Below are 26,493 nucleotides of genomic sequence, written 5' to 3' on the forward strand. Positions count from 1 at the left end.
ATTACATTCCCTCCTTTTTAAGGCATAAATGATCAATGCGCCAGGAGAAAAGAAATTAGATGAACAAGAGTTTGAATTCTATAAATTCTTTGATTTTGCTCAGAAATATCTTTAAGCCTGGCTACACATGATTTATATGTTAATACTGAAAGTTCACATATACTGTATATGTAATGAATTCCATTTAAGAGAATTGTGTATGTGGGGTGGGGGTGCTTTCTTTTTACTGTATCCATTAATTTTTCTAGTAAGTCTTAAGGAATAAACTCCAACTAATTACATTAAATCTAGATATAGTTTCCTTTTCCAGTGCTAATGAGGAAGGTCTGTTCAATTTCAATCCGGTAGTATATCCCTTTCAATCCAAACTTGTGGGTCCTATTCATACCTTCCAAAAGGCAGTTTCACAGAATCACTAGAACAGTATATAACATAAACTCATCTGTTATGTCCAAACAGAATAACTTTCCTGAACACAGCATCTGTCTTGCAGGAATATTGCATATTTCTGTTCAATCAAAGCACCACAGCCAGAAAAACTACTCATCTCTAGATGAGCATGTACATTTGTCAATAGGGCACAAAATGCAGCTGAACAAGTATGGTGGGAATACAGGTGTAATTTGGGACACAAACAGCAAGAAGCAACAGAACACTTCCCATTGCTAAATCCTGGGGAGGTAAATGTTATATTTAAAAAAGTTTCAGTTTTAATCAAACTAAAAATGCCACCTAAAACAGCTGAATGTAGACTTATATTTGAATGCCATACAAACATACACATAAAAGCTACATTCATGATTTCTTAAAATTAAAATTTCCATGAACACATCAATTTGGAGGAGGAATACACATTTTTGGCCTCCAGCAGTGACTTTCAATCTTGAATAAACCAGATATTCATGGACTGCAACTACCAGAAGCCTTCACCACTAGCTGTGCTGGCTGGGGTTCTGGGAGCTGCAGTCCTAGAACACCTTGGTTACCCCAGTTTGGGAACCAATGGCTTAGAGGATGCATTCAGAACTACACATAGTTGCACACTTATGAGCTTTGGCATATGCACGTAGAAACACACACATACACGTCTCAATAGTAAAAAGGATCAAGTTCTTTGCTCACTAAGATCTAGAGTTCAGGAAATGACAACCTGCATCTTCACTGCTGTGCTATTGCTCCACTACTATAGTGGCAAGAGAGCTGGTGTGGTAGAATGGGTAGAGCAGTCATTCACAAGGGGCATACACCCTCCTGGGGATCCCTGGTACATTTGAAGGGGACCACAGACTGGAAACAACCCTTCATACACCACCTTCTAAGGTTTGTTATGTGACTTATACAATCCTGATTCAGCCTATATTTCTTTCCTATTGCATATATGGTGGTCACGCACAAAAAAGGTTGAGAATCGCTGGGGTAGAGTGACATACTAAGGCTAAGTAGAGCTGGGTTCAAATCCCCTCCTCAACCATGGAAACTCATCGACAGTGGCACTAACAAAGCAGCTCATACACTGAAACTCTACTGGGACTTGATGGTGCATAACACACACATGTGCACATGTAGTAGATTTACAGGAATTCTACTTTGCAAGACTTGGAAAAGCAACAGAAATTTCCATTATACCTTTTCTGTGATCTAGTCCCTGTAATTTACAGATCTTGCAATTGTCAATTGTTTAAATTTTGAAGGGAAATGTAAACATCTGAGAAATATAAATACAGGAAGAAAGGACACACATGCATACAACATCGCAAGAAGCCATGCCCCCGCACTCCAGATACAAGCAACACAGACTTCAAAGAGCAGCATCATGCAGCAGTGGCAGAAGACAAGGCAACATGGATTTTCCTCCATAGATTCAAACTACTGTAGCTTGGTTGGATGAGCATTTAGAATAATTTTCTGTGTGAGCTTTAATACTATGCTTAAAGGCTAAGAAAGTCATTTTCTTTAATTTAAACTTTCTTTTACGAAGTACTCTCTGTTTTTTCAATTTACTGTACCTTTTTAGGCTACAAGCTCTAGTATTTTTGGAATGTAATTAAAACATTGTTTTGGTATTGTATTTTTTTATACTCCTGTATTTTGGATTGAAATATTACATAAATATTTGCCTGAAATTTAAGTTTAATAATAATACTTTATTGTCATTGTAAGTATATACACATACAACGAAATTCACAATTTAGTTGTAATATATATTTTTAAGCATTCATACCTACAGTTTTTCCATAGCTATAAGACTTTTGGATGTTTTCATCAACTGTGAAGTATTTCTGTGCATACAGAACAAAGAAGCAATGCAGATAAATAAGTTGTAGAATTAGACAGGATAATTTTCCTGGAATTATTGCGACAATGAAAAGACTTACACCTTGATACCCAGATGAATACTTATATAAGTGGACATGTTCATCTGTTTTCATTCCAGAATTAACCCTAAATGGGATAAATGCCAGCTGTAAGGAAAACAGGCTTCTGAATTTCCCTAGAGATCTATAAAGTTCTCTAGAACTATTGGGGAACTCATGGGCATCAGACTCTCTGACCTGACATTGGCAGCCCTTTACTAGATTTCTTCCACATCAACAGAAAGAACACTGCTCACACTGCCAGATAGTTTGTCACTGCAGTGCTAATGCGAGGTTCTCTCTGCCACTAGCAAGTAAACCTAAAAGCCTCAGGAAGGCTAAGAAGAGCATCACAGCAAGAGCATTGCAGCAAGCAAAGAGAAACCTAGCCTAACACTATCCATTGACCAGCAAAAGCACAAGTGTTCCCATGATGCTTTCTTCTTTGCTTGTTTTCCATCTCCTGCTGCTACCACTTTTATTAGATTACGGGCCTGCGGGCAATGACTAGTTTATATTTTAGCATCTGTGCAATGCTGAGATAATTTTATATGATTTACATAAATTTATGTATGATTTATATAAATACGATTTTAATTTGGCTAATAGACTGGCACATAAAATAAAAAAGCCAGACTAACCATTAAAAAAACTCTGGAAAAAAAAACTTTCCCCACCAATTTACTGCAAATTACAGTCTGCAACTATCAAGTCAATTTATAATCTATTTTATTATTTTGTTTTTATTTTTATGTTTTATTGTTAGCTGCCCAGAGTAGACTTCTGTCTAGATGGGTGGTGTATAAATTGAATAAATTGAATGAATGAATGAATGAATAAATAAATAATCAATTGGAGGAGGCATTGCATATTGCTAATCTTACAGAAACCAACACACATCTTACAATAACCTAAAAAGCACAAAGATTAGACCAGCCTGCATAGGTTTTCTTACAGTTTTGGACATCACCTAATTATGCTTTTCCACAAGTACGTCTACTCTGCTAAAATACCTATGAAGGAAAGAAATATATTAAGAACTGAATCAGAAATCCACCAAAGAGAAGATATCAAAAAGCAACAGAAAAGAAATCAGAAATATATTCTAGAATGATACCAGGGCTCTTGCATTTTACTTGCATTCACTGTGTAACATTCAAAAATAACAGTACTGTACAAAGGTAAACTCTGCAATCTTTTAACATGCTATAAAATGTCAGAACTTTCCAGTTTAAAGAGCTGCTTCAAATGTAATCACTACATATGAAACTGGTAATGCAGACAGAACATTCTAAAACAGGATTGTGTGTTGGACTGCAACTTGCATCCTACCCAACAAACAAGGCCACCAGCCATGAGAATATATGTCTTCCAACTGACCTGGAGGGTACCCAAGTATGGGGAAACTATCACAAAAATGACTGACTTAGAACTGTTTACTACATAGTATGCTTCCTAAAGGACTCAGACAGTAGTATACAAAGGTGCAATAGCATCATGATTGTTTCTAATTTTTCTTAACGAAATGCCTTTTAGTATTGTTTCACCTGTATGTATGCATAATTCTGCAGACCTCAGATGCAAAGTTACACTACAGTACTGCTTCTAACTAATTATTATTATGATCATCCCTTTCTTGACATTTGTCTAAAGCCAACTACTATTTGCCTGAAGCACCGGTTCACTGCATAGTTTAATTAGAATTCAGGGCCTCCCTGCACTGTTAATGCCAATTTGAAGCAAATAATTACCTTGCAACTGATGCTGAAAACTCTAGCCTAGGGCAATTATAAACACTGTAAATGAACTATCAACATGCAAGAAACTGTACTATTCTTCACATAAGACACAGAGAATTAATGTAAGTTGTACTGTCTACAACACAGACACACTTAGTACTTAGAGACAATAATTTATCTACTAAGAGATCAGATATCCTTGTGAAGAATAAGAAGCATATGTCTATTCAATTTACTGTTCTGTGAATATTGGCTTGCACTCAGATTTTAGGATTTAGTTGTAAACAGTTAAACTAAGGTGATACAAAGCAAAGCAGCATGGTCATGTTGGGTCTTGCCACTGCTGCTATAAAAGTCAGATGGGACTTGGACTAATTTACTCGAAAAATTGCATCCTTCTATATATACTTAAGTGTTGGCTGGACAGCTCAGTAAGTTAGGTATTAGGCTGCAGAGCCAGATGTTACCATATGTCTGTATGTTTCTATATCTAGAAGATCCTGGAAAGCGTTGCTATTAGTCAGAACTGATTTGATGGCACATCATAATTACATTTAATATTTAAATTTCTCTTTGAGGGGCTAGCTTCATGTGCACTGGAAAGCACAGATAGGAGAATAGTGCTAACAAGTAACTCTACATGCAGGTTGGCATACTTGTTGTGGAACAGGGTCTCCACAGAAGTTCACAGGGCAGCCACTTTGCAGTGAAGACTTATTTTATTCATCCAAGAGCAACAACAGTAGTACAAAAACAATTAAAATGCTTTAATGAACAAATAAAAACAACCCAGGTGATTTTAGGCAAACAACTAGAATTTAGGTTCTGAGGTTAACGTATACAGTGGTGCCTCGCAAGACAATTGCCTTGTGGGACGATTAATCCTCAAGACGATGGGTTTTTGCGATCTCTGTTGTGCTTCGCAAGACGATGTTTTCTATGGATGACTTTCGCAAGATGACGTTTTGGTCTACGCTTTTAGACTGATGCGTCGCAAGATGGTTTTCCCCCATTGGAACACATTAAATAGATTTCAATACATTCCAATGGGGAACTGCGTTTTGCAAGACGATGTTTTCGCAAGATAGCGATTTTCGCGGAACGAATTAACATTGTCTTGTGAGGCACCACTGTATCTAGATTCTGATGACAATCGGTCCTTGTTCACCAATGTTTCAGAACATTTACAACTTTTCCCAGGTCCTGTGTGTCACTATGTATGTATAAGCTCTGTGTGAAAGAAAAGATTTTACCTATCGCTATGCATTCACTTAAGAAACTGGATTAAAACAGAGTTATCACAGGACCACAAAAAGACCACTCAAAGGGATAACAAAAAGTGAAAGGAACTGCAGTAATCAAAAAAAATTCCAAACCCACCCTTAGGCAATATTTTTATTCGGACCAAAAAGTATTGCCCAACTGTGACTTTCAAAAGGAAGAGAAATACTGATATCCCCTTAGAATAACATCAGGGATAAAATGTCTTTATGTAGCCTTCAAGGCCACCTGAGAAGGCCACCAGAGGCATAACAATGCCAACATTTTTAAGAATCAAACTTCTAGCCCATAAATCTCATCTAAAATGAGACTCTTCATAATACTTAACTGTTTCTGACTTACTGAGTCACTTTTTGAGAATTAGGTATTTTACTAGCACGAAATACTGTGACCAGAGTATACTGAAACATTTGTTTGTGCGATGATATTTGCGTAAGTAGTTTACACCATATGGAACAATGTCCACTGCACAAGAGACATACCGTCGAATAGTGCAATCCTCTTTTATGATTTAACATTTTACACACAAGTATACATATAAGTTAAATAAATAAATAAATAAATAAGTATCTGAACAGGATTGTGGCTATCATTCCTAGCAATGCATTTTAACCTACGACTATGGCCAAGTTAAAAGTTTCAATATTAGAAGTGTATTGTAACAATCCTAGAAATGAGTCGAATCACAACAAAAATCATAAATCCAAGAACACCTGAAGCAGTGACAACAAGCCATCCAAATTGGTACCCATTCAGCATACAGGGGCAAGCACAAACTCCCTAGACTCATAATTGTCACTGTATGAAAACAATATTAGTAACAGATCGTGCATATTAGTAACGGAACTCAAGTTCTTAGAAACCTTTCCATGGCCCCTTCCAAACATGGACTCTGGTCTTCCTAATTTGTAAGAGTTAAATATCCATGTGCAGCTTTCAACCACACAGCCACCTTCCTTTACTACACAATTTCTTGGAAAAGGAAATGAGGGGGACTAGAACACAGTGCTTTGTATTCTCAGCTAAATGTTTTTTTAAAAAAAATGGAGGGGAAAAAGGACATGATGCTGCTCAGTAAGATTAGAGAAAGCTAAGAAGAAAAAATGGGGCTTTGGGAGAGGGTTTATCAGATTTGGCAAAAACTGTTTTATTTGTTTTAATAGGGTATATGTGTGAGCTGCCAGCAGGAGGAACTGACAATATCCACTGAGACAGGAAGTTCTGTAAGTAAGAAATGGGTAACTTGTCAGTGTTCAATAGGAACCTGTCCTATACTCTGTTCCCTGGCCAAAGTAGCTGAAATCCTATTGCTTAGCATAGTAAATAATAACTACAGTAAGCCCATTTGAACCAACAGAGAAGTTGACTCACCAAATTCCCACTGATTCAGTGGGCATACTCTAGTGCAGCTTACTATGCTAAGCAACAGGATTTCAGCCAGCACGTCTTTTATACTAATTGAACTTCATGGCAATCATTCTATCATGGTGCAAACAACAGTTCTCAAATTTCCAACTGTGCTCACAGCCCTTCAATAAGTTAAATGCCAGCAGGGTATTCATTTCATGCACCTTGGAATTATTTTCTGTATTTATACTTTTCTACAGCAAAACAGAACTGATTGATTTTAATAGCTTCCAACAAAACCTAGACTGTAATACAGTACAAGATTTATGGTAGACTTACACAACAGTGTATTAAAACCTGAAAACAGGCAGGACCTGCTGATACTGAACTCATATTTTCCTTAAGAGTTCTTCTTGTTAGTTACAAGAAATACAAGACAAAAATACAGTGATAATCCTGAAACAATTTTAAAGCTTGTTTATTATGGGCACTATAACACAAACAGGAGGGCCAAGAGAAAGGAGGTCACTAATGCTACCTCACGAGCCTGGCTAACAACTATGCATAGCATGTCAGTAGGACAACGTAGATAAACTCATTCACAGGTATAACATGTATTTACAAATACATCTTATTTGCTTCATTTCTCAATGTATAACAGAGCATCTCCACCCATCATCTACTTTAATTACTGTACATTTTTTCCCAAGACTCCAATACTCTTTGTAGAAATCCTCACTTCTAAGACTAAGGCAAATTGATACTAAATGAATGAATATAGGTCAAGTCCAGATACAAATAGGACCAAGATCTGCTAGCTGCCATTGTCAGGAAATTGCTACCAATCACACAAAAGACTGCACAATTTAAGATAGGGGAACTAGAAGAGATCTCCTCTGTTCTCACCAGGTGGTCACTGCTGCTGTTATCAGACAGCTCTACTCCAAAAAAGGAGTGACCAGCTGTGCTCCAATTATTCCTTCATCTGTGAATGGAATGTGAACCACATTCATAGGATACTTTAGCAATTCCTGGCTGGAAACAGATAGTCTTTAACTCTGAATGGCAAACTTTCTTCACTGGCACTGAACCTGACAAGTCAGAAAATTCTGGGGGGACAGACCCACATTCCTTACTGGTGAGATGGACAATTCTCTGTTACATTTGCCAAGCTATACAAAGACCCTTCTATTTGCCTTAAGAATATATAAGAATGTATAGGAAACTATACATTTAGAACTGTGGCGCTGACTCTTGAGAGTCCCCTGGACTGCAAAGAGAACAAACCTAAAGGAAATCCTAAAGGAAATCAACCCTGAGTGCTCACTGGAAGGACAGATACTGAAGCTGAGGCTCCAATACTTTGGCCAACTCATGAGAAGAGAAGACTCTGTGGAAAAGACCCTGATGTTGGGAAAGTGTGAAGGCAAGAGGAGAAGGGGATGACAGAGCACGAGGTGGTTGGGCAGTGTCACTGAAGCTACGAATTTGGCCCAACTCCAGGAGGCAGTGGAAGACAGGAGGGCCTGACGTGCTGTGGCCCATGGTCATGAAGAGTCGGACACAACTTAATGACTAAACAACAACAACATAGGAAACTAGCATATACTGAACTAGTCCATTGATCCATCTAACTCAATAATGTCTATGTTAACTATCAGTGTTTTTCTGAGATCTCAGAACTTCTTTGCATCAGAAGATAGAAGAAATGACCCTGGAGTGATATGCATATGACACAGATGGTCTTCTGCAGACCTTTGCCTTTTGCTTGGGCAGCAATTTTAAAGTCAAGAGACAAAATCACATTGTTAAAGCTCAACAATACATTAAGAATCAGCTGTAAGATATTTGGCAGACATAGTTTGTCCCTCTTGAACTCAAAGGCACAAATCTGTTTTCACTGAATTGGCTAGAACAGAACATGAAGCTTTCCACAATGCAGCACCATCACTGTAAAGAAGAATTCTTCATATATGTCTTTCAGTTACCCCTCATCCCTTCTACAGGCACCAAGAAAAACGTCTACAGCCCATTACAATTCAATCATAGACTCAGCTCTTCCGCAACAAACTCTGCTGAATTTACCAGGGCTTGCTCCAAAATAGTTGTGCATAAAATCGCAGTCTCAGAATAATTAAGAAAGCAGAACAGGCCACCCATAGGAAAACGGCAAGAAATGACCAAAATGCATTCTCCTTCGCTACTCTAACCGCTAGTGTAGTCGGGTAAGTTCTCAGAGTGTTACATAGTACCTGCCTCAGCATTGTATAACCACCAGCCAGTGCGCTTGCGCAGACGCCCTACCAACCCTTTCAATAGGGATTTACAAACGATTGGCTAAATAAAAGGGTCGCATCTTTGGTACCCGCTCACCTCCACCGGTTGATCCCCACGTTGGAAGAGCCCGCGAACCAGGGGTCGAGAATGTAGACGCAACGCACGGTGTCAGCGCCTTGGATCACCTCTCTCAACGCCGGGTTATCGTGGAGTCGAAGCCCCTTGCGGAACCAGTGCACGGCGTTTACCCCCATCTTCAAAGTGGGGGGGGGGGGCAGGGGGAACCAGTCACTCCCACTCGCCAGGTGGCGGAGAGTTGCGCGGGAGAAAGTGGGAGGAGAGGCCGGGAGGCTGAAGAACGTCGTCCGCCCGTTCAAGAATAAACGAAGTCGGCGTCACGGCTCATGCCGAGCCGAGGCCCGCCGTTGAGGGGAAGCCCCCTCGGGATGGGATGGAGAGTGGGGTAAAGTGGGGTGCGGAAGAGGCCCGTGAGGGGCCTCCGGTACTAAGACCCGGTAGAGGCGGCGGCCGCGGCAGTGGAGGAAGCAGCAGCAGCAGTGGCGAGAGCCGCCGGCAGGAAACGCATCCCCTCTTCTTTTCCTCAGCCACGAGCGCCGCCACGCAAATGGGGAGGCGGGGGGGGGAGAGAAGGAAGCCTCACAAAAGTTCGCCTTACGAAGAAGAGCAAGCCAGCTCGTGCCGCCCGGGTGACGGTTGCGGTCCAGCACGCGCGCGCACCCCCCCCTTTCGCTTCTCCGCTCCCAGCGCAACGCCGCCCGCCCGGTGACTCCTCGGCGCCGCTCTCTCCCGACCGACGAGGGCCGCCAAAGCACCGCCCCTTCTCCCTCATTGGCCATCGCCTCCCCCGGTGACCGCTGGTGCCTCACGTTTATGAAATGTGTTTACTGTCTTACGAGAACGGAAGCTGCAGCTCCCGAGTGGTCAAAGCTCAAAATATATATATATATTTATACTGTAACGACAACGTCACGGAACTTTATAAAAAGTCGATGAATGCCAGCGCTCAAGCTCGTTCACTCGGACCCGCGCGCCTTCTCAAGTCGCGGGATTGGGGGGTGGGGAAAGAAAACAGGCCCGAGGGCGGAGCAAGAGCGCTGCTGGCCCCGCCCCTCCGGTCGCGAACGCAAGGTACCCGGATGAGCACGGGGCTTCCGTGGAGGTTTTCTTAGCGCGCGCACGCGCGCCTCGTTGGCGGGCGGGGAACAACAGACAGGCTTTGTTAGTGTCTGGGCGGGGGCGCGCTCCCTCGGGCGAGAATGCGCCCGCTCCTGCTCTTCAGTATTCTCGGCTTGGAGGGAGGCGGTGGTTCGGGAGCGCGCGCGCGTGCTCTCTTGCTCTCTCTCGCCCGCCGTTCCTCGCACCCGCCGCGCTCCTTTTCCCTGATTTCATCTCCTCGTGTTCGCACACCTGATCGTGACGCGGAGCGGCGGGCGCGGTATTTCGGTCCCTTTGCTGGCCTGGATGCCGCCCCTCATTGGAAGTAATCGCCAACGGCTGGCGCGAGCCTGGGGCCTGCGACGCAGCGCGTTATGGCTCTGTTGGGTGGTTATATAACTGAAACCTCGTGAAGCGGCCCACTTTAAAAAGGCGGCGCCCCTTCATGCCGTTCATCTCTCCCGAGGGTGGCCTCGATTTCCATCTGTTCTTGTTAGAGGAGACCCCGTGGTCTGAGGTCCATGACACCTTCCCCCTTCCCGTTTATTTTTGCTGCCCCTTCCCTTCTGGAGGAGTCCCTCTGCCGGCGCAGCTTACACCCATTGAAAACAGACAATACGTGTGCACCTCGTAGAAAATGATATCCAAAATGGACATGGGCATTTTAAATCTATACCCATTATCAATCCAGAGTACTGTATCTGATAAAAATGCATCTGTTACTGTCAAAGTTCTGTGTATTTCCCCTGCAATTACGATTTTGGTCAGCTTGATGTTCATCTTCAATCCTGCTTTGGCACTTCCTTTTTTTTCCAGTAAGATGATGCCATCTACAAATCTTAAGTAATGATGTTTCTTCCACCAATTTTCATTCCTCCTTCATCTGAATCTAGTCTGGTTTTCCCTATACTGTAATATGTTCTGCCTACAGATTGAACAGATAAGGTAATGAAATGCATCCTCCAACTCCTTTTCCTATAGGAAACCATTCTGTCTTAACAGTACTGTAGCTTGTCCAAATTACAAGTTATACATCAAGTGTGAGGCACACCTATGAAGAAATTGAAGTGATTGAGGTTTTGTATACCTTGGTTAAATCATCAGTCCAAATTAAAACTGCAGCTAAGAAATCAGAAGACTAATTCTTGAAAGAGCAGCAGTGAAGGAGCTAGAAAAGATAATCAAGTATACAGATGTGTCACTGGAGACGGAGGCCACAGTCACCTATACTGTTGTATTTCCAGTCCCATGTTGTGAGCAGAAGGCTACAATGGAGATCACTCCCACCTGATCACCGTCCATTGCCTTAGATAAGAAAGAGGAAACATCCGCTCAGGAAGAACAGAAAAAGGAGGAAGAGGCAAAAGAAGTGGGAAAGTCAGCCACAGAGAAATCAGAATGGTTTGAACAGGTCGAAAAGCAAACAGAAATCAGGGAGGAGAATATAAAGCAGGACCTAGCAAGAGGAGACTAGTGGAAGCAGGAGAAATGGAGGAGAGAAAGGAGAAGAAAGTACTCCCTCCAGGCTGTGAGTGGGTTTGGTCAGAAAACCCTTGTACTAATAAATGAGACAGGTGAATAGTTCCTAGAGGGGAGGAAGAGGAAGGAAAAAAAAAACCCTGGAAAAACCTTCCTACTAGGGTGAGAAGGAGGGAAAAGAGTGGGGAAGAAAGAGAAAAGAAACGAGAGCCAGAATAGAAAGAGAGAAAGCCAGAAGGAAAAACCTACTTGGGTCAAAGAAGTGTCCAACCCTGGCTTATGGGGAACTCCCAATACAAAATTGTGAACCACAGATACCATAGGGAGAGCACATGCCCTTTTTGCCAATACCATCAAGGCCAATATTAATGGACATGACTCCCATGAACTTTGAGGGACCTTGTTTGTGGTAATCCATTTATTTAAGTTAATGATGGAAACCCATTCTATACCCCATTGGGTGAGGAGGAGAAGTTGAATGTCAACATTGATATAAATAACTTTTTAGAGTTGCCTGAAATAAATCTTGAACCTGGGTGAAGACTCTTCTTATACTGAAGCCGGGGTTAAGGCTGACAAGGACTTACCTGATCTCAGTAGTGAACCCTCACACATGTATGGGTGTGAAAGCTGGACAGTAAAGAAAGCTGGCAGGAAACAGATAGGTTTACTTCAAATGTGGTGCTGGAGGAGAGCTTTGTGGATACCCTGGACTGCCAGAAAGACAAACAAGTGGGTCCTGGGTAAAATCAAGCCTGATGAAACCGAGGCAGCCCTACTTTGGGCACATCAATAGAAAATAGGATTCTCTGGAAAAGACGATAATACTGGGAAGGCAACCAGCAAGTGGGGTAGACCAAATATGAGATGGATTGATCTCTTAAAGAAGCCACAGGTTTGATTTTGCAAGAGCTGAGCAGGGCTGTTGAGGACAGGATATTTTGGTGATTGCTCATCCATGGAGCTGCCATAGGTCAGGGGATGACCTAATGGGAAATGAGAAGAACAACTTTATCAAAGTAAGTCTCATGCTGAATAGGGTAAAGGCTTAGAATCTGGTAATCTGGTATGCTGCTAACTGGAAGGAAGTTCCACTGAGCTCAGTGGGACTTCCAAGTAAATATTATTATCCTTGTTTCAAATTTTTATTTTTGTTTGTTTGTTGAAATCTCTAAGTGTCTTAATATTTAAAAACTAAATAAATTAAAAGCATACTGTACATAGAATTGGCCTGTAAGTTTTTAGCCAGAAAAACTGAAGAAGGCAGCAGCTGAAATGTTTTGCTTAAATATTTCTGTTGTAAATCACTCTTCTAAATATGTGTGTTGTGTGTGTGTTTTACTGTATCCCTCAAAAGGATCCAGACAAATCATTTGGTGGATTAAAAAAAATCACCAAATGAGTTCAAAAACTGTTAATTTGTCAGTCCATATTCTTATGAATAATGCCGCAATTAATACAAATAAATGATTTTTAGTTTTTTGATTCATTGATTTGTTTGGCTATAACATGGCCCCCCAGGCACCTAGAGACACCAAAATTGCAGGGAATTTTCCTCTCCTCTATAAGCCCTCCAAGTTTGGTAAAGATTGGGTTTCCCCAAACTAGCTGCTAAAGGGCACTTTCCTGAGGGTCCCACTTTGTAGGTATATAACTTGGATGTCTCAAACCCAATCTTCACCAAAATTGGAGGGATTGTAGAGATGAGTCAGTAGACACTTCTCTGTGATTTTTGTGTTTCTAGGTACCTGGGGGAACTTTCCTAGGGACAGCCTACTTGTGGGTATATATTTTGGACATCTGGAACCCAAATTTCACCAAACTTGCAAGGTTTATAGAAGAGAGTCAGGGAAAGCTTCCCTGCAAATTTGGTGTCCCTAGGTGCTATGGGGATATATTTTATAGGGCTTTAAATTAGAAAATAAATTGGCTAATTCATCAACTCACCAAAAAAAAATTGGAATTTGTAATTTGTTGATGAATTACCGTATTTTTCCATGTATAAGACACCCCCATGTATGAGGCACCCCCCACTTTTCTAATCCAAAATTTTTAAAAAAGTGGGGCTTAGCAAGTGTAGGGGGAAAATGATCAAAGCGCTGCAGGATCACTTTGATCTCTGCTTTCCCCTCCACTTGGTTTTGTTCTCTCCTCAACTTACTTCCATGTATAAGACAACCCTCAATTTTTATTCTAAAGATTTTACACAAAAGTATAGTCTTATACATGGAAAAATACAGTATTAATCAACAGGAATCAACATTTTTCTGATTTGTGCCCATCTCTATTTGACTGACATGCTGCTTAGTTTTCATTATCTACCTACCTACCTGTCTGTCTGTCTATGACTTGAGAAATGCCTACAAAATGTTTCTGAAGAGCGGTGATTTATCTAGTTAGGCTGTGAGAGACCTCTGGCAAAAATTAAACAGAACTTGTCTTACTTCAGGTTAGGCACAAATGAAAGGGCATGACAAGTACATCTTGTCTCCCAGCTGCATGTGCTGTTATTAAAGGTACAGAACTTCATTAAAAAGTGTGTATTCTAATGCCACATATGTTGTAGCTACCTATCTGTGCCACTAGCAGATGCACATACCATAAGCAGATGCAGTCTGCCACACTGATCTGGGAAAACTTCAAGTACCAGCATTAAGGAGAAATCCATAGTGAGAGGCAGTGTGGGGTAGTGGCAGCATGTCACACTGGAACTCAAAAGAGACCTGAGTTCAAATCACTGTTCAGTCATGAATGTCTCATATACCTCAAAAACCCTTTAAAATGCTGCAAGTTAGAAGACAGCAGATAACAATGGAAAAATCTGAGGCAAAGGGAGGAAAATAGCCAAGGCATCTACTATACACTTTGATTTCTTGGTTGGCTGCCATTCCACACATTTGCAAGCAAGTAAAACCCTTTGAAATCATTGGGACATTTTTCTATCATGTATAGACTTGCTCTGCATGCTTATTAGTAGAAAAAGAGAATGTGCATTAATGGCACCAGAATACTGTAGTATAAATTTACGAAAGCTACTTTACAGTAAAATTGAACTGTTAAAAAAAACCCAACGTTTTCATTTATAAATTTATTTCTGTATCTTGGAGTAGGCTTCCTCTGCTCAAGCTGGAGCAAGTGTAGTACGTTTGCATTTAAAGCTTTCATGTTTAATTAGTCTCTGTCCTTTGGGCATTTAATCCTCTGTTCAGTATTTACATTCTAAAATATAAAAATTAAAAGATAGACTGATGTAGTCTTCTCACAGTATTAACACTATGGAACATTTTAATCATAGAGCAGCACTGTAACAAAAAAAAACCCTTCCGTTTCAGTTAAAGAATTGTGGTTTAGGATTGCTTTATGGCATTATTGGTTTGTAAAAGTTCTTTGCTTTAAACACTGGTGCATTTATATGCTTTCATAAATGTATTGGATCCTAAAGTATCACAAAACTTCTCTCTCTTTTTTTTTCTTCAGCACACACAGCTAACTTTCTGGAAATTATTCCTGGTTTTGTAACAGGAGCACATAAGAAGAACACATCAATTTCATTTTTTATTATGGACAGTGCTATTTATTCATTTGTTTATAGGACTGTTGACACTGGATTGCAAAGCTGTTCTCCAACACCTGGTAAACTAGGCTGATCCACAGACAGTATTAGCTGATAATGCTTATCCCCATACCATTAAGAGCTGTACCTGCAGATTTCTACAATTCAGCATGTTGCTAAGGGCGAAGAAGCAAACCAGTCTTTCTTATGATCACTTGGCAACTGTATTATTATACAGTTTTTCCTCTGGTGAGTTCAGGCCACATCTCCTGCAGAACCAAGAGTAGAAAGGATCAGTACAGAAGTATAATTGCTTTCATTTTACCTATAAAAAATATTTAAGGAGGTTAGCATGCTCTAGGATGAATTATGTAAATAATCTACAGTTGTTTCTGTTCTAAATTAAATGCCATTCCAAAGGAGATGGAGTGGAGAGTCTTTTTTAAGTACCAAACATTGGAACTAGAAACACCTAGGCAGAGCATGGAAATATTATTTATTTGGACTACTGAATGTCCTGCTTGAGAAATTACTGGAACTATAGTCCACCCAAAAGTAAATTGGTTATTATTTTGTTGTTATTATTCAATTGAGTCATCAATCAACTAGATGGGCGGGGTATAAATGCAAAAAATAAATATACTTGAAACTGTTAGCAGGCTGATGGGACAAATGGGGTATTGATTAGCGTCTTAATAGTACACATTACTTCCAATTCCACAGTATTCCTGTATGTGATCTGCACTTTACAAACTGTTGCTGCTTGAAGCTTAGGAAACTACAGTCTCTGAACCACTAGAGGAGAGAAGTAGAGCAGATGGCTGGAAAAATAAGGATTTATTCAAGCTTTCATGAAGTGGTGATTAACTGTCTACTGAGATTCCTATCTGTGTTGGCTGATGTTTTCAGGAACACAGAGTCTCACTTGTGTGTCTGTCTCTTTCTCATCAGCCTCTCTTCTACTAACATTCACGTCACTGCTACCTATACAATTGTGAAGTCTCATAGTGTTTCTGCCTTTGTTGCTTCCCAAAATATTTTACTCTACATGTAAGTAGCTAGCAAGTGTTTTCATACAAGATCATTTAGAAGCCCTTTAACATGTGTGACATCTAATTCATGCACAATGTCTCTAGTCAGTGCCTATCCTTTGCTAGTGATGTAGAACATGAGAGGCATTTGGGGGGACAGAGGTAGTAAGGGAAGGTTGTAAGTTATTTCTACAATCTAAACCACTGGTTCTTAACCTTGGATTACTCAGGAGTTTTGGACTGCAACTCCCAGAAGCCTTCACCACCAACTGAGCTGGCTGGGGTTTCTGGGAGTTGCAGTTCAAAAACATCCGAGTAACAAAGGTTAAGAACCACTGATCTAAACTAAAGTATCATTCTGTATGGGAATAGGTTTTGGCAGCCATAGTGTTTCCAGTGACATCCCCCACCCACCCCATGGAGCTGTGGCATTCTAAGATATGGCACAATCAAAACTATATGATAGCTAGGTTGCATTTTTATCTATTAATTTGAAACACTGAAGTCTACACTTCAAAAACATTTGTTACATAGAAATATAAAAATAAAACGGTAAAATAGGAACAACATTAAAACATAAAATCAGCAGAAAACCTACTTCCCCCAAGATGGTAGGGTTTGGCTATAGCTTTCCTCTTTCCTCCCCTGCAGAATAAAATAAATCCAACAATTGGAGATAGCATATACATTCCCACTCCAAAATTGGAGGTTTTCAGTGAAGTCCTGTGCCAGATAGAATAAATGATTGACTATTGCTGTTGAGCAAAAGGGGATGGGAAATTATCTCCCCCCCCCCATATTAAATGTTTTCTTAAAGCAGGATGGTATAGTAAGTGGTTTATAAATCGATGTTACTATACACACAGCTAGTTCAACTATCAGGATTTCTATGTTTTCCTCTTCAGTATAGTCTAGTGAGAGATTGATAATACCTGGTGTTACAAAAACAGCACTTTTGTATTGTGGGACCTCTCGGCAACTAGACATATTCCAGGAACTTTGGGTTGACAGTGATCAGTTCCTCTTTGAATTTCTTGGGACACAAAAGATAGCACAGTTCGATTGTGGCAAAGTGAAGCTAAGAGTTGCTCCTTAGATGAAGAGATGCCCTTTGTATTAGTAGAAATTATTGTCATTTATTGTTCTAGAAAGGACCATTGAGCCATTTTGCTCATCAGCGAGTTTACTGTACACTACAACGGTTCTCAAAGTGAAGGATTGGCTAGTTGCATGCCATTGCCCAGGGGATGCCTCAGTGTACTTGCAAGGGTTTCCAACTCTTCAAGAAGGCTCCTCCTATACCCCCTTCCCAGTTTGGTTCTGAGATTCCATACAAATTAAGTCCCTGCATCTTCTGAAAATAGTGCAGTGTGTTTTCCCCCATGTGGATCTTCTTCAAGCCATGCTCTTTTAGATAGTGGAAAATCTTTGTTAAAACGTATGCTTTGTGCTTTTACTTCAAAATATAAACACAACTTCCCCCCCTTCTTAATTGTGTCTAATCCCAAAACAATTCATTTGTGATTTTTAAGATCAGAAGATTCAATATTTGTACTGTAGTTTTCAGGCGTCGGGCAAGCAAACTGGTAAGACTATGTTATACCTTGTGCAAATGCATGTTCAAGGCTATTATACTCATGCCCTGTGTTTTAAAGCTTTAAACACTTCCACCTCAAACCAATTGTCGGCGTTTAAAATGGTGTGGTGAGGCTTCCGTTTAAGAGCCGTTTGTGTAAGAAAAGGCCCGGGTGAAATGAGGACGACATTTACTAGTGGGGAAAGCGATGAAGCGCCTCCTCGCCTCTCTCTTGCTCAGCTGGGGAGGGCCCAGTCCACCGCGCAACAGGAGAAACGCCACAAAACCTGATTGTGCAATCGCCAGATGAGAAGTAAACTACAGTAGAATCAAAGAAACGCTATGAACTTGGAAGCCATCTCCGTCTGAATAGTCCCAATCCCTCCTACGCCGGAGCTCTTGCCTTGCCGGTTTATATTCACTCGGTTAAAAACCCTCCCCTTTGATTGAACAGCAGCCAAGCTGAGCAGGGAATGGTTTGTTCCACCGCCCTTCTATTTCCCCTCCCCGGGTCGCCGTCGGTTGGTACAGCCGCGAAGCTTCGCTGGCTGGCAGCGGCGGATTCGGCCGCCTTCCTCTTTCTTGCCGCCGCCACCGTTGCAGGCGGGTGAGTCCTTGGCGGAGGGTAAGAGGGTTGTGGAGCGGTCTACTCAGGGACGGGGGCCACCCGTGGTAGCGCAGAGGGGAAAGGCGCGCTGATCGCCGGGTCGTGGCAGGATCCAGCCGCTGGCAGGCGAAAGGGGGGGGGGGGAAGAGACGAGTCACCCAGGGCTCGGAGCGCATGGCCGGGCTTCCTCGTCAGAAGGGGCGACGATCCTGTCTTTGAGCGCTGGCGGGGCGGGGACACAACGCGTAAGGAAGATTTAAACTACGGTAGTCCAATTTGCTTTTTCCGGAAGCCTTTTTTTTTTAAACTTCTCGTGTATTAAACAGGGCTTAGTTTTATGCAAACGTGCGTGAGATTGAAGCGGGAAGCCCGCCCTCTTGTATTCATGACGTTTAATAACCTTTAAGGCGCTCCAGCACCACTTCCTCGTCCTTCAGACACCCGGAAAGCCTCGGCTGCCATTTCGGAGAAAGCCTCTTGAGCCGTTGGCACAAGAGTTATCCTTTGGAGGCATACGAATGGTGAAAAGCTGCCCTTCTTGGCGTTTTGCATGGCTGCCTCCTGTTGAAGACAGCCTCTGGCCCCTGGAGTTTGCGTGGGAGTGAGGGGAAGGGGGACTATTTATTTATTCTATTCTATTCTATTCTATTCTATTCTATTCTATTCTATTCTATTTATACCCCGCCTATCTGGTCATTGCGACCACTCTCTTCAAATCTCTTGGTCCTTAAGGTGCCACAATACTTTTGTTTTTATTTCCGTTTTCTTCGGGTTTGAGCATGTTATGTACCATAAAGGCTCATCCCATTTTTAGACCTTAATAGGGTTTTGAAGATTACGAGAGACATTTAAGGAGTGGTTTTTATCGTGACTACCCACCCACCTCTAATTTTCCACGAAGAAGCAGGGATTGGAACCCAGTCTTCTCAATCCTAGTCTGTCACTCTGTCCATCACACTACATTGAGGACCTATCTGGATTGTACATAACCGTTAAAACTAATTCATAGTTCTCCATGCTGAATCCCTATGAATCTGGCTGAAGTAGTTTTTCAATATCCTTTTAGAGAACTTTGCAGGTGCTTAGACCACAGGTGAGCAGGCAGACTTTAGAGTTGTGAGGTGTACTTTTGTGCTTCTTGTTGAAACAGGGTTGACCAATTGGGGCCATATGATTGTATCCTGGTTGAGAAGGACAGATTGTAAACTTTAGTTCACATTTATTTCCAATGCCAGAATGGAGCTCTTGTTTTCCAGCCTCTCTTTTCAGAAGTGAGACTACAGTACAGTATAGGGTTTTTTGTTGTTGTTAAAAATACAGTAGTTGGAAGTCAGAAACCCTTACTGAACTACTCTAATTTGCCTAGAGATATACTAGGAGACACAAATCTCCTTTTTACGCAACTGTGGTAGAGGAACTGTCTTTTCATACTCACCTGTAGAAGGATAAAAGCAAGGTAGCCCTCTTCAAGCATCAATTGCCTAGGGGCTACTCTTTGCTGCATAGGTCCTGGCCAGGGAGCCTGCATGCAGTGAAGCCAATGGCATTCTTCTTCCAATACTATCCCAGCTGCAGAGGCTGTGGATTGAGTATTCTCTCTTCCCCTCAGTTTTAGTTTCTCAGTATAGGGCTAGAATCTGGCACGGAAACTCTTATTTCCTTGACAGAATCCTGATTAAGGATGTGTTATTTCATGTTTGTGGACCACAACCCTTAAGTTTCTCCAGGCAACACCTCTCCAAATTAAATTGCAACTCCCAGAATTCTCCAGGAATTTCTTAACCAGAATTCTGGGAGTTGCAGTCCAAAAACATACAGCTCCACACCCCTAATCTGTTGCAGAACAAAATGGCAATCTCTACACCCTTCTGTATAGTTTCCACACATACCCAAAGTAAAAGCATGGGAGTTCTCACATCTGTCTGATATATATTGTGACAAGAATCTCTGTTGCTCCCCCCAAAATAAGTATGACTGGCTTTTCCCTTCAACTTTATCTGTGGCCTCACCCCCAATTAGCTGCCAAACCAGAAGGAAACATGGAGCAAGGCTCATTTTATCTATGAATCAATTCCTCCTGTCTTATCACTTCCCTTTTTGGATGATGGGAGTAGGAGCTCCATTTTGGAAAGTGGCAAGGCAGAGCCATTGTGGTATAAGGGACATGGTGTGTAGGAAGCTCAGTGAATTGTGGGACTGGGCTCTTCCTTCTTTCCTTCATATCAGAGTGTTGCACAACTTAGGTAAATATAAGTAAAATTAAAAACAAATAAAAATGTTGAAAGAATATGACTATTTTTAACCAGAAACGGGCTACTTCAGTATCCTTATCTTGGCCATTTGCTAGGTCTTCCTTTGTACATGTGGTGGGGCATAAATTGCATGCATATAAGTGCTGCATTGATTAAATTTCTCCTCAGTCACAGAAAATGTTTCCTGTATCCAACTAGCCTCATTTCACTTTATTATTATTCAATCTTCCAACTTTATTTTGAAGTCTATTACATGATTATTGAGGGACGGAGATGGCACTTGGGGTCCTGGGTGAATAGAGGAGAGGAGGGGCATACAACTCCCACATTGCTAAAGTTATTAGCTATATTTTAAAGGGGGCATAATGCTTCTGAGGTGGAGGAAAAGCAAGCCTGCAACTGCAGCCCCCTGCCCATTGTTTGCAGTTGGGAAAGCGCACACCTGCTTGCTGTATGGTTCCCTGTCTCAGAGATCTTGAAGAGACAGAAGCTTTGTTCTCTTTTCATACAAGGTTTGATCTTATCTCAGAGTCCTGTGTGGTCTCTGGACACTGGAAAGGGACTAATGATATGAAAAAGCAAGATGTACAAACACTGACAAGAGAGATCAAAATAGCTTTGTAACAAAACCACAAATGGCAGATCTAACTGCCATTGGGCATGGGAGGGAATGTTTTACAAGATTGTTGCCTGCAAAACATATTTCTCTTTAACACATTGTTACAGCAGGAAAGGTTGCTGTTATTATAGGGAAATGCAATTCTCACATTCCTTCCTTGATCCTCTTGCTCAGTGTTCCTGGTTCCTTAAGCATGCAGGAGTTAATGGTCAGTGAGAAGATGTGGAAGTGAGAAAGGAATGGTGTAGGAGGTAGGGCAGTAATGATCAAATTATGCTGATTGGCAGAGTTACATTCCTTATGGCAAAATACATGTGCTTGCTGTTGACCTACTAACATACTTTCTGCTGCTTCTTAACACTTGTCTTATCTTCCATATCTCAATGAAACAGAAGGTGAGAAGTTCTCCACACTACACCCCATTCTCTAAATACGGGAATGTGACTACAGTTGCAATCAAAGAACACCTGGTTATATCCTGAAAAAATTATTGTTGAATGGAGGCAGAGTTAGGATCCTATCTGCCATGTGAGAAAAAGTGCTTTTATTAAAGCCACATGAGCTAACTAGGTAAAACTACTGTCAGGCAGATACACAGTTGGCTACAGAATTGTAGTCAGAGGGTGATGATTAATGGCTTCTCAAACTGGGAGGAGGTAAGTGGGGTATCTCAGGACTCAGTCCTGGGCCAAATGCTCTTCAACATTTTTATTAATGACCTTGATCAGGGGGTGCAGATTTGCAGATGAAACAAAACTGAGTAGACTAGCTAATACCCTGGAAGACAGAAACAGAATTCAGAATGATCTAGATAGGTGTGAGCACTGGACTAAAAACAACAGAATGAGATTCAACAGGGATAAATGCAAAGTACTGCACCTAGGAAAAAGAAACCAAACACACAGTTACAAAATGGGGGATACCTAGCTCAGCAATACTACAAGCGAGAAGGATCTTAGAATCAACATAAATCACAAGATGAATATGACCCAACAGTGTGATGTGGTTACAAAAAAAGGCAAATGCTATTTTAGACTGCATTAATTGATGTATAGTCTCCAAATCCCACAAGGTACTCGTTCACTTCTGTTCAGCACTGATTAGGCCTCATATTGAGTACTGTGTCAGTTTCTGGACACTGCACTTCAAGAAGGGTGCTGACAAATTGGAACAAATTCAGAGGAGGGCAACAAGAATGATTAGGGAGCTGGAAAGCAAGTCCTATGAGGAAAGACTGAGAAACCTGGGCTTGTATAGCCTTGAGAAAAGAAGTCTGAGAGCAGATATGATAGCATTTTTCAAATACATGAAAGGCTGTCATACAGAGGAGGGGCAAGACCTGTTGGCAATCAGCCCAGAGTACAGGACCTGCAATAATAGGGTCAAGTTACAGGAAGACAGATTTCAGCTGAATATCAGGAAAAACCTCCAAACTGTTAGAATAGTACGGTAATGGAACTACAGTAATTATCCCGAGAGGTGGTGAGTGCTCCAACACGAGGCATTCAAGAGAAATTTAGACAACCACCTGGCAGATATATTTTGATTTGTATTCCTGCACTGAGTAAGGGGTTGGACTCAGTGGCCTTATAGGCCCCTTCCAACTGAATGATTCTCTGATGTGCTTTCAGATAAAACTTTTATCACAGAATACTCTGCATCATTCATTGAACTTGATGGGCTTAAGACATCATCTTTTGCTTGTGTTCCTCTTGTGTTTTTCTACCTTTTCTTCAGTCTGCTTACAAAAAACCTAATGTGAAAAAATATGGAATGGCTTCATAATGTTTTTTGATTTATGCTGATTGAAACCATTGTCTGGAAGGACTGAGATTCAAGAGCCTCCTCTCCCCATTTTTTGAGTTTGAAGATGGTTAACACAATTTCTTATGTTTTGGTTTTACAGACCCTTCTTTACATATTGTTGAACCATAAGATGAAATGACTCACACTGCTCCAAAGCTATTTGTGACTACTTTGACTAGATCACGGCCTTGCTTCATACTATTCAGCCTTTTGACGTTACAGAAACAAAGAAAGAATGGCAACTTTTTACAGCATCTCAAATATGCAACAGGTGTCACACAAGGAGAAGAGAACAAAGCCGCCGTGGAAGACCTGGCCAAGTTGTGTGTGGATGTCAACAAGATCCGTAGGGTGAAGCCATGGTTGCTTTTTAGAAAGATGATGTATGTCAAAGAAACAGCTAAAATTCTGCAAGAAATAGGAGCTGATGAGACTTCTGTGGCACATATTTTTGAATGCTATCCTGAGGCCATCCTGTGTTGTCCTAGAGATATCAGTTGTCAAAGAGACCTGTGGTTATCTGTCTGCAAAAATGAAAAGCAATTAGTTGAATTAATAAAAAGATTTCCTGATGCTTTTTTTACAGTTGAACACTATGAAAACCAGAAAGCCAATGTTAGATTCTTTAAAGATCTGGGACTAAAGAATATAGTTATCAGCAGGCTCCTAATAAGTGCATCAAACATTTTTCACAATCCTGTGGCGAAGAATAAGGATATGATAGAAACCTTGCACAGTAGCTACCTAAGACTAGGTGGTTCACAGGAGAATATGAAAAAATGGCTACTAAAATTACTCTGTCAAAATCCATTTATTTTGTTAAATACCACTTCCAGTGTCAAAGAGAACTTGGACTTTCTCCAGAAGAACAAATTTACTGATTCAGAGGTTTTAAGTCTGATGTCCAAACTCAAGGGGTTTATCATACAGCTTAACCCAAGCACTATGCAGAACAGCCTGTTTTTCTCAAAGAACATCTTCAAGTGTACTGATCAAGAGTTAAAAGAGCTAATAATAAAATGTCCTGCCCTTCTCTACTACTCAGTTCCAGTTCTGGAAAAAAGAATTGAGGAATTATTGAAGGTGGGGATTTCTATAGACCAAATTAAAGATACACCCGCAGTATTAGAACTATCAGCAGAAATAGTGCAATACAGGATAAAAAAATTAGATTCAATAGGATTCCATTTAAAGAGTGGAACTCTAGAATATCTGAGTGGGACAAAAAAGGAATTTGAAGCCACTTATGGAAAGGTACAAGAAAAAAAGGAGAGACCATTGTTTAACCCAGTTGCTCCTTTAAATGTTGAAGATTAATTTCTGGAGCCTGCTTAAAAAATGTTATAGGAATTCTACTGAATTGCTTATTTTGTGGTTTTTATTTATTTAAACTTTTATACTGCCTGATTTGTGTGAGGCACTATGCTGGGTGGTTAAAAATTAAATCAAAGCATATACAATAGTCTAAGAAAAACAGCAAACAATAAAGACATAACATGATAAGATCCAGTCAATAAACAACATAAAACAAACCAAGTACTGTGCCATCAGACAATAGTTGGATAGGTGGCACACATTTGGCAAATTTATGGGAAGATACCCTTGAAAGCTTCTGTAAAAAGCAATGTCTTAAGCAATCTCTTAAAGGTTGAGAGGGAGGGGACCAGGTGCAGCTCAACCAGAAGACAATTCGAAAGAGATGGTACCATAGCCAAGAAGGCTTAATTTCTGGTGGATGTCTCTCTGGCCTCCCTTGGTGTAGTAATCCATAGGAGCACGGCCTGTGAGGATCTGGTGGTGCAGGTCAGTATTCTTGGGGAAAGGTACTCTGACAGGTAATGAGGCCTCAAACTGTGAAGGGCTTTGTATGTAAGAACCAAAACTTGAAATTTCACAGACAACCAGTGTAAGTGAGCCAAGACCGTTGAGATGTGGTCAAATTTACACACCCCTGACTCCATTCAATGGTGCTCCTTTCTAAACCTGCTATAGTTTCCAGGTCAGTCTCAAGGGAAACCCCAAATAGAGAGTGGCTACAGTAGTCAATCTTCGAGATCATGTGCACATGCAACAATTTCCTTGGGGTCCCCTTAGCCATCTGGGGCAGAGGTGAGCAGTCTGCCTTCATTAGTTTCCAGGTTGTACACAGATGCAATCTGAGAATCCAATAAAAAAGCTGGATCCGGGAACATGCCTGAATTCAATCCCTAAGTAGAACTGTTATCGCATCCAATTTAGGGACACAGTGTCCTAGTCTGTCAGAAAGCCCCCCCAGAAGGATCTCCATCTTATTTGGATTCAGCTTCAGTCTGTCAGTCTTGGCCCATTCCAGAATTCAGGCCAGGCAGTGCTCAAGCACCCAGAGAGCATACACTGTAGAGCCGTGGTCCCCAACCTTGGGCCTCCAGATGTTCTTGGACTAGAACTTCCAGAAGCCTTCACCACCAGCTCTATAGGCCAGGATTTCTGGGAGTTGAAGTCCAAGAACATCTAGAGGCCCAAGGTTGGGGACCACTGCTGTAGAGCATGTAAAGGAGAGAGAGAACTGCATGCCATCAGCACACCAATGGCAACAGACTCCAAATCTCTGGATGACCTGTTTCAATGGCTTTATACAGATGTACAGTAAATATCATTTGCATGAATGGGAGGATGTAGTTACAACTACTGTATGTATTTGTTGTGGGTTTCCTTTAGACAGCTGGCAACTATGAACAGAGTGCTTTGCTTGGTAAAGCTATGGCTCTTTTTATAACACAGAACATCCAGATAAGTTCTAGGATGGCATGGGGAAATTGTGACTTTCCTGTTATACTCCCAACTCCTATCAGCCCAGCCAGGATGACCAGTTGCTAGTGATGATGGGAGTTGCATTTGAAAAGAGTCACAAGTTTCCCATCATTTTAAGTATATATTCTTTAAATGTTTGACTAATTAAGCATTTGCATGCCTATATCCATCTTGTACATTAGCCTCAGTTTGCTATTTTATAAATGTCACGTATGTACCATGAATTAATCCAACTCTTCTTCTGAAGGACATTGAAGTATCTTTGTAAAGCATTTCTAATGAAAGGATGATATATTTTCCTGTAACATATGCTATAAATTATGTACTGTCAAATCTATTCTGATTTACAGCAATTATCTCTAGCATCTTTAATTGTACTCTGAAGAGATGTACGTACTCTGAAGTGATTACCAGATTTACCCTCTTCTTGCTGGGAAGCCTCATAGCACAGTGGTTTAACTGCTGTACTGCAGCCAAAAGTGTAGTTGCGGTCAAAGGTTTGATCCCACGTAGCCGGCTCAAGGTTGACTCAGCCTTCCACCCTTGTGTGTGTGTGTGTGTGGGGAACTATGCAGTTTACCAAAGGCAGCACAGGAGACAAAACAT

General features: G+C 41.2%; 2 protein-coding genes and 2 long non-coding RNA genes across 7 annotated transcripts in view; 2 read left to right on the top strand and 2 right to left on the bottom strand.

The window, feature by feature from the left end:
* CRY1 (cryptochrome circadian regulator 1) overlaps nucleotides 1–9,476 on the bottom strand; it is a 39,438-nt gene extending 29,962 nt beyond the window's left edge. The window contains exon 1 of the mRNA XM_020803654.3: nucleotides 9,095–9,476. Coding sequence (XP_020659313.2) covers nucleotides 9,095–9,252 — 158 coding nt within the window. The 5' untranslated portion in view covers nucleotides 9,253–9,476. The remainder of the gene's footprint in view (nucleotides 1–9,094) is intronic.
* Nucleotides 9,477–10,363: 887 nt separating this feature from the next.
* Nucleotides 10,364–17,719, top strand: LOC144583108 (uncharacterized). The gene is made up of 2 exons (XR_013536704.1): nucleotides 10,364–12,672; nucleotides 15,131–17,719. It is a non-coding gene; the product is annotated as an uncharacterized LOC144583108 (long non-coding RNA).
* LOC140707303 (uncharacterized) lies at nucleotides 15,200–17,999 on the bottom strand. Its single transcript, XR_012087248.2, has 2 exons — nucleotides 17,170–17,999; nucleotides 15,200–15,475 (listed from the first exon to the last, which is right to left on the bottom strand). It is a non-coding gene; the product is annotated as an uncharacterized LOC140707303 (long non-coding RNA).
* Nucleotides 18,000–18,181: 182 nt separating this feature from the next.
* Nucleotides 18,182–26,224, top strand: MTERF2 (mitochondrial transcription termination factor 2). 4 transcript variants are annotated; one of them, XM_020803648.3, is made up of 2 exons: nucleotides 18,182–18,438; nucleotides 23,198–26,224. In XM_020803648.3, exon 2 carries the CDS (start codon nucleotides 23,233–23,235, stop codon nucleotides 24,412–24,414), a length of 1,182 nt encoding a protein of 393 aa, XP_020659307.3. In that variant the 5' UTR covers nucleotides 18,182–18,438; nucleotides 23,198–23,232; the 3' UTR covers nucleotides 24,415–26,224. The 4 variants fall into 4 exon arrangements, with proteins under 4 accessions (XP_020659307.3, XP_020659304.3, XP_020659305.3 ...); XM_020803645.3 differs by having other exon boundaries at nucleotides 18,185–18,420; XM_020803646.3 differs by lacking the exon at nucleotides 18,182–18,438 and adding an exon at nucleotides 18,560–18,686.
* Nucleotides 26,225–26,493: the final 269 nt, after the last annotated feature.

Source organism: Pogona vitticeps, chromosome 5, assembly GCF_051106095.1.
Source record: "Pogona vitticeps strain Pit_001003342236 chromosome 5, PviZW2.1, whole genome shotgun sequence".
Lineage (NCBI taxonomy): Eukaryota > Metazoa > Chordata > Lepidosauria > Squamata > Agamidae > Pogona > Pogona vitticeps.

Bases quoted from the DNA above. Each gene is read 5' to 3' on its own strand.
- MTERF2 (XM_020803648.3), top strand. From the start codon at position 23,233: ATGACTCACACTGCTCCAAAGCTATTTGTGACTACTTTGACTAGATCA.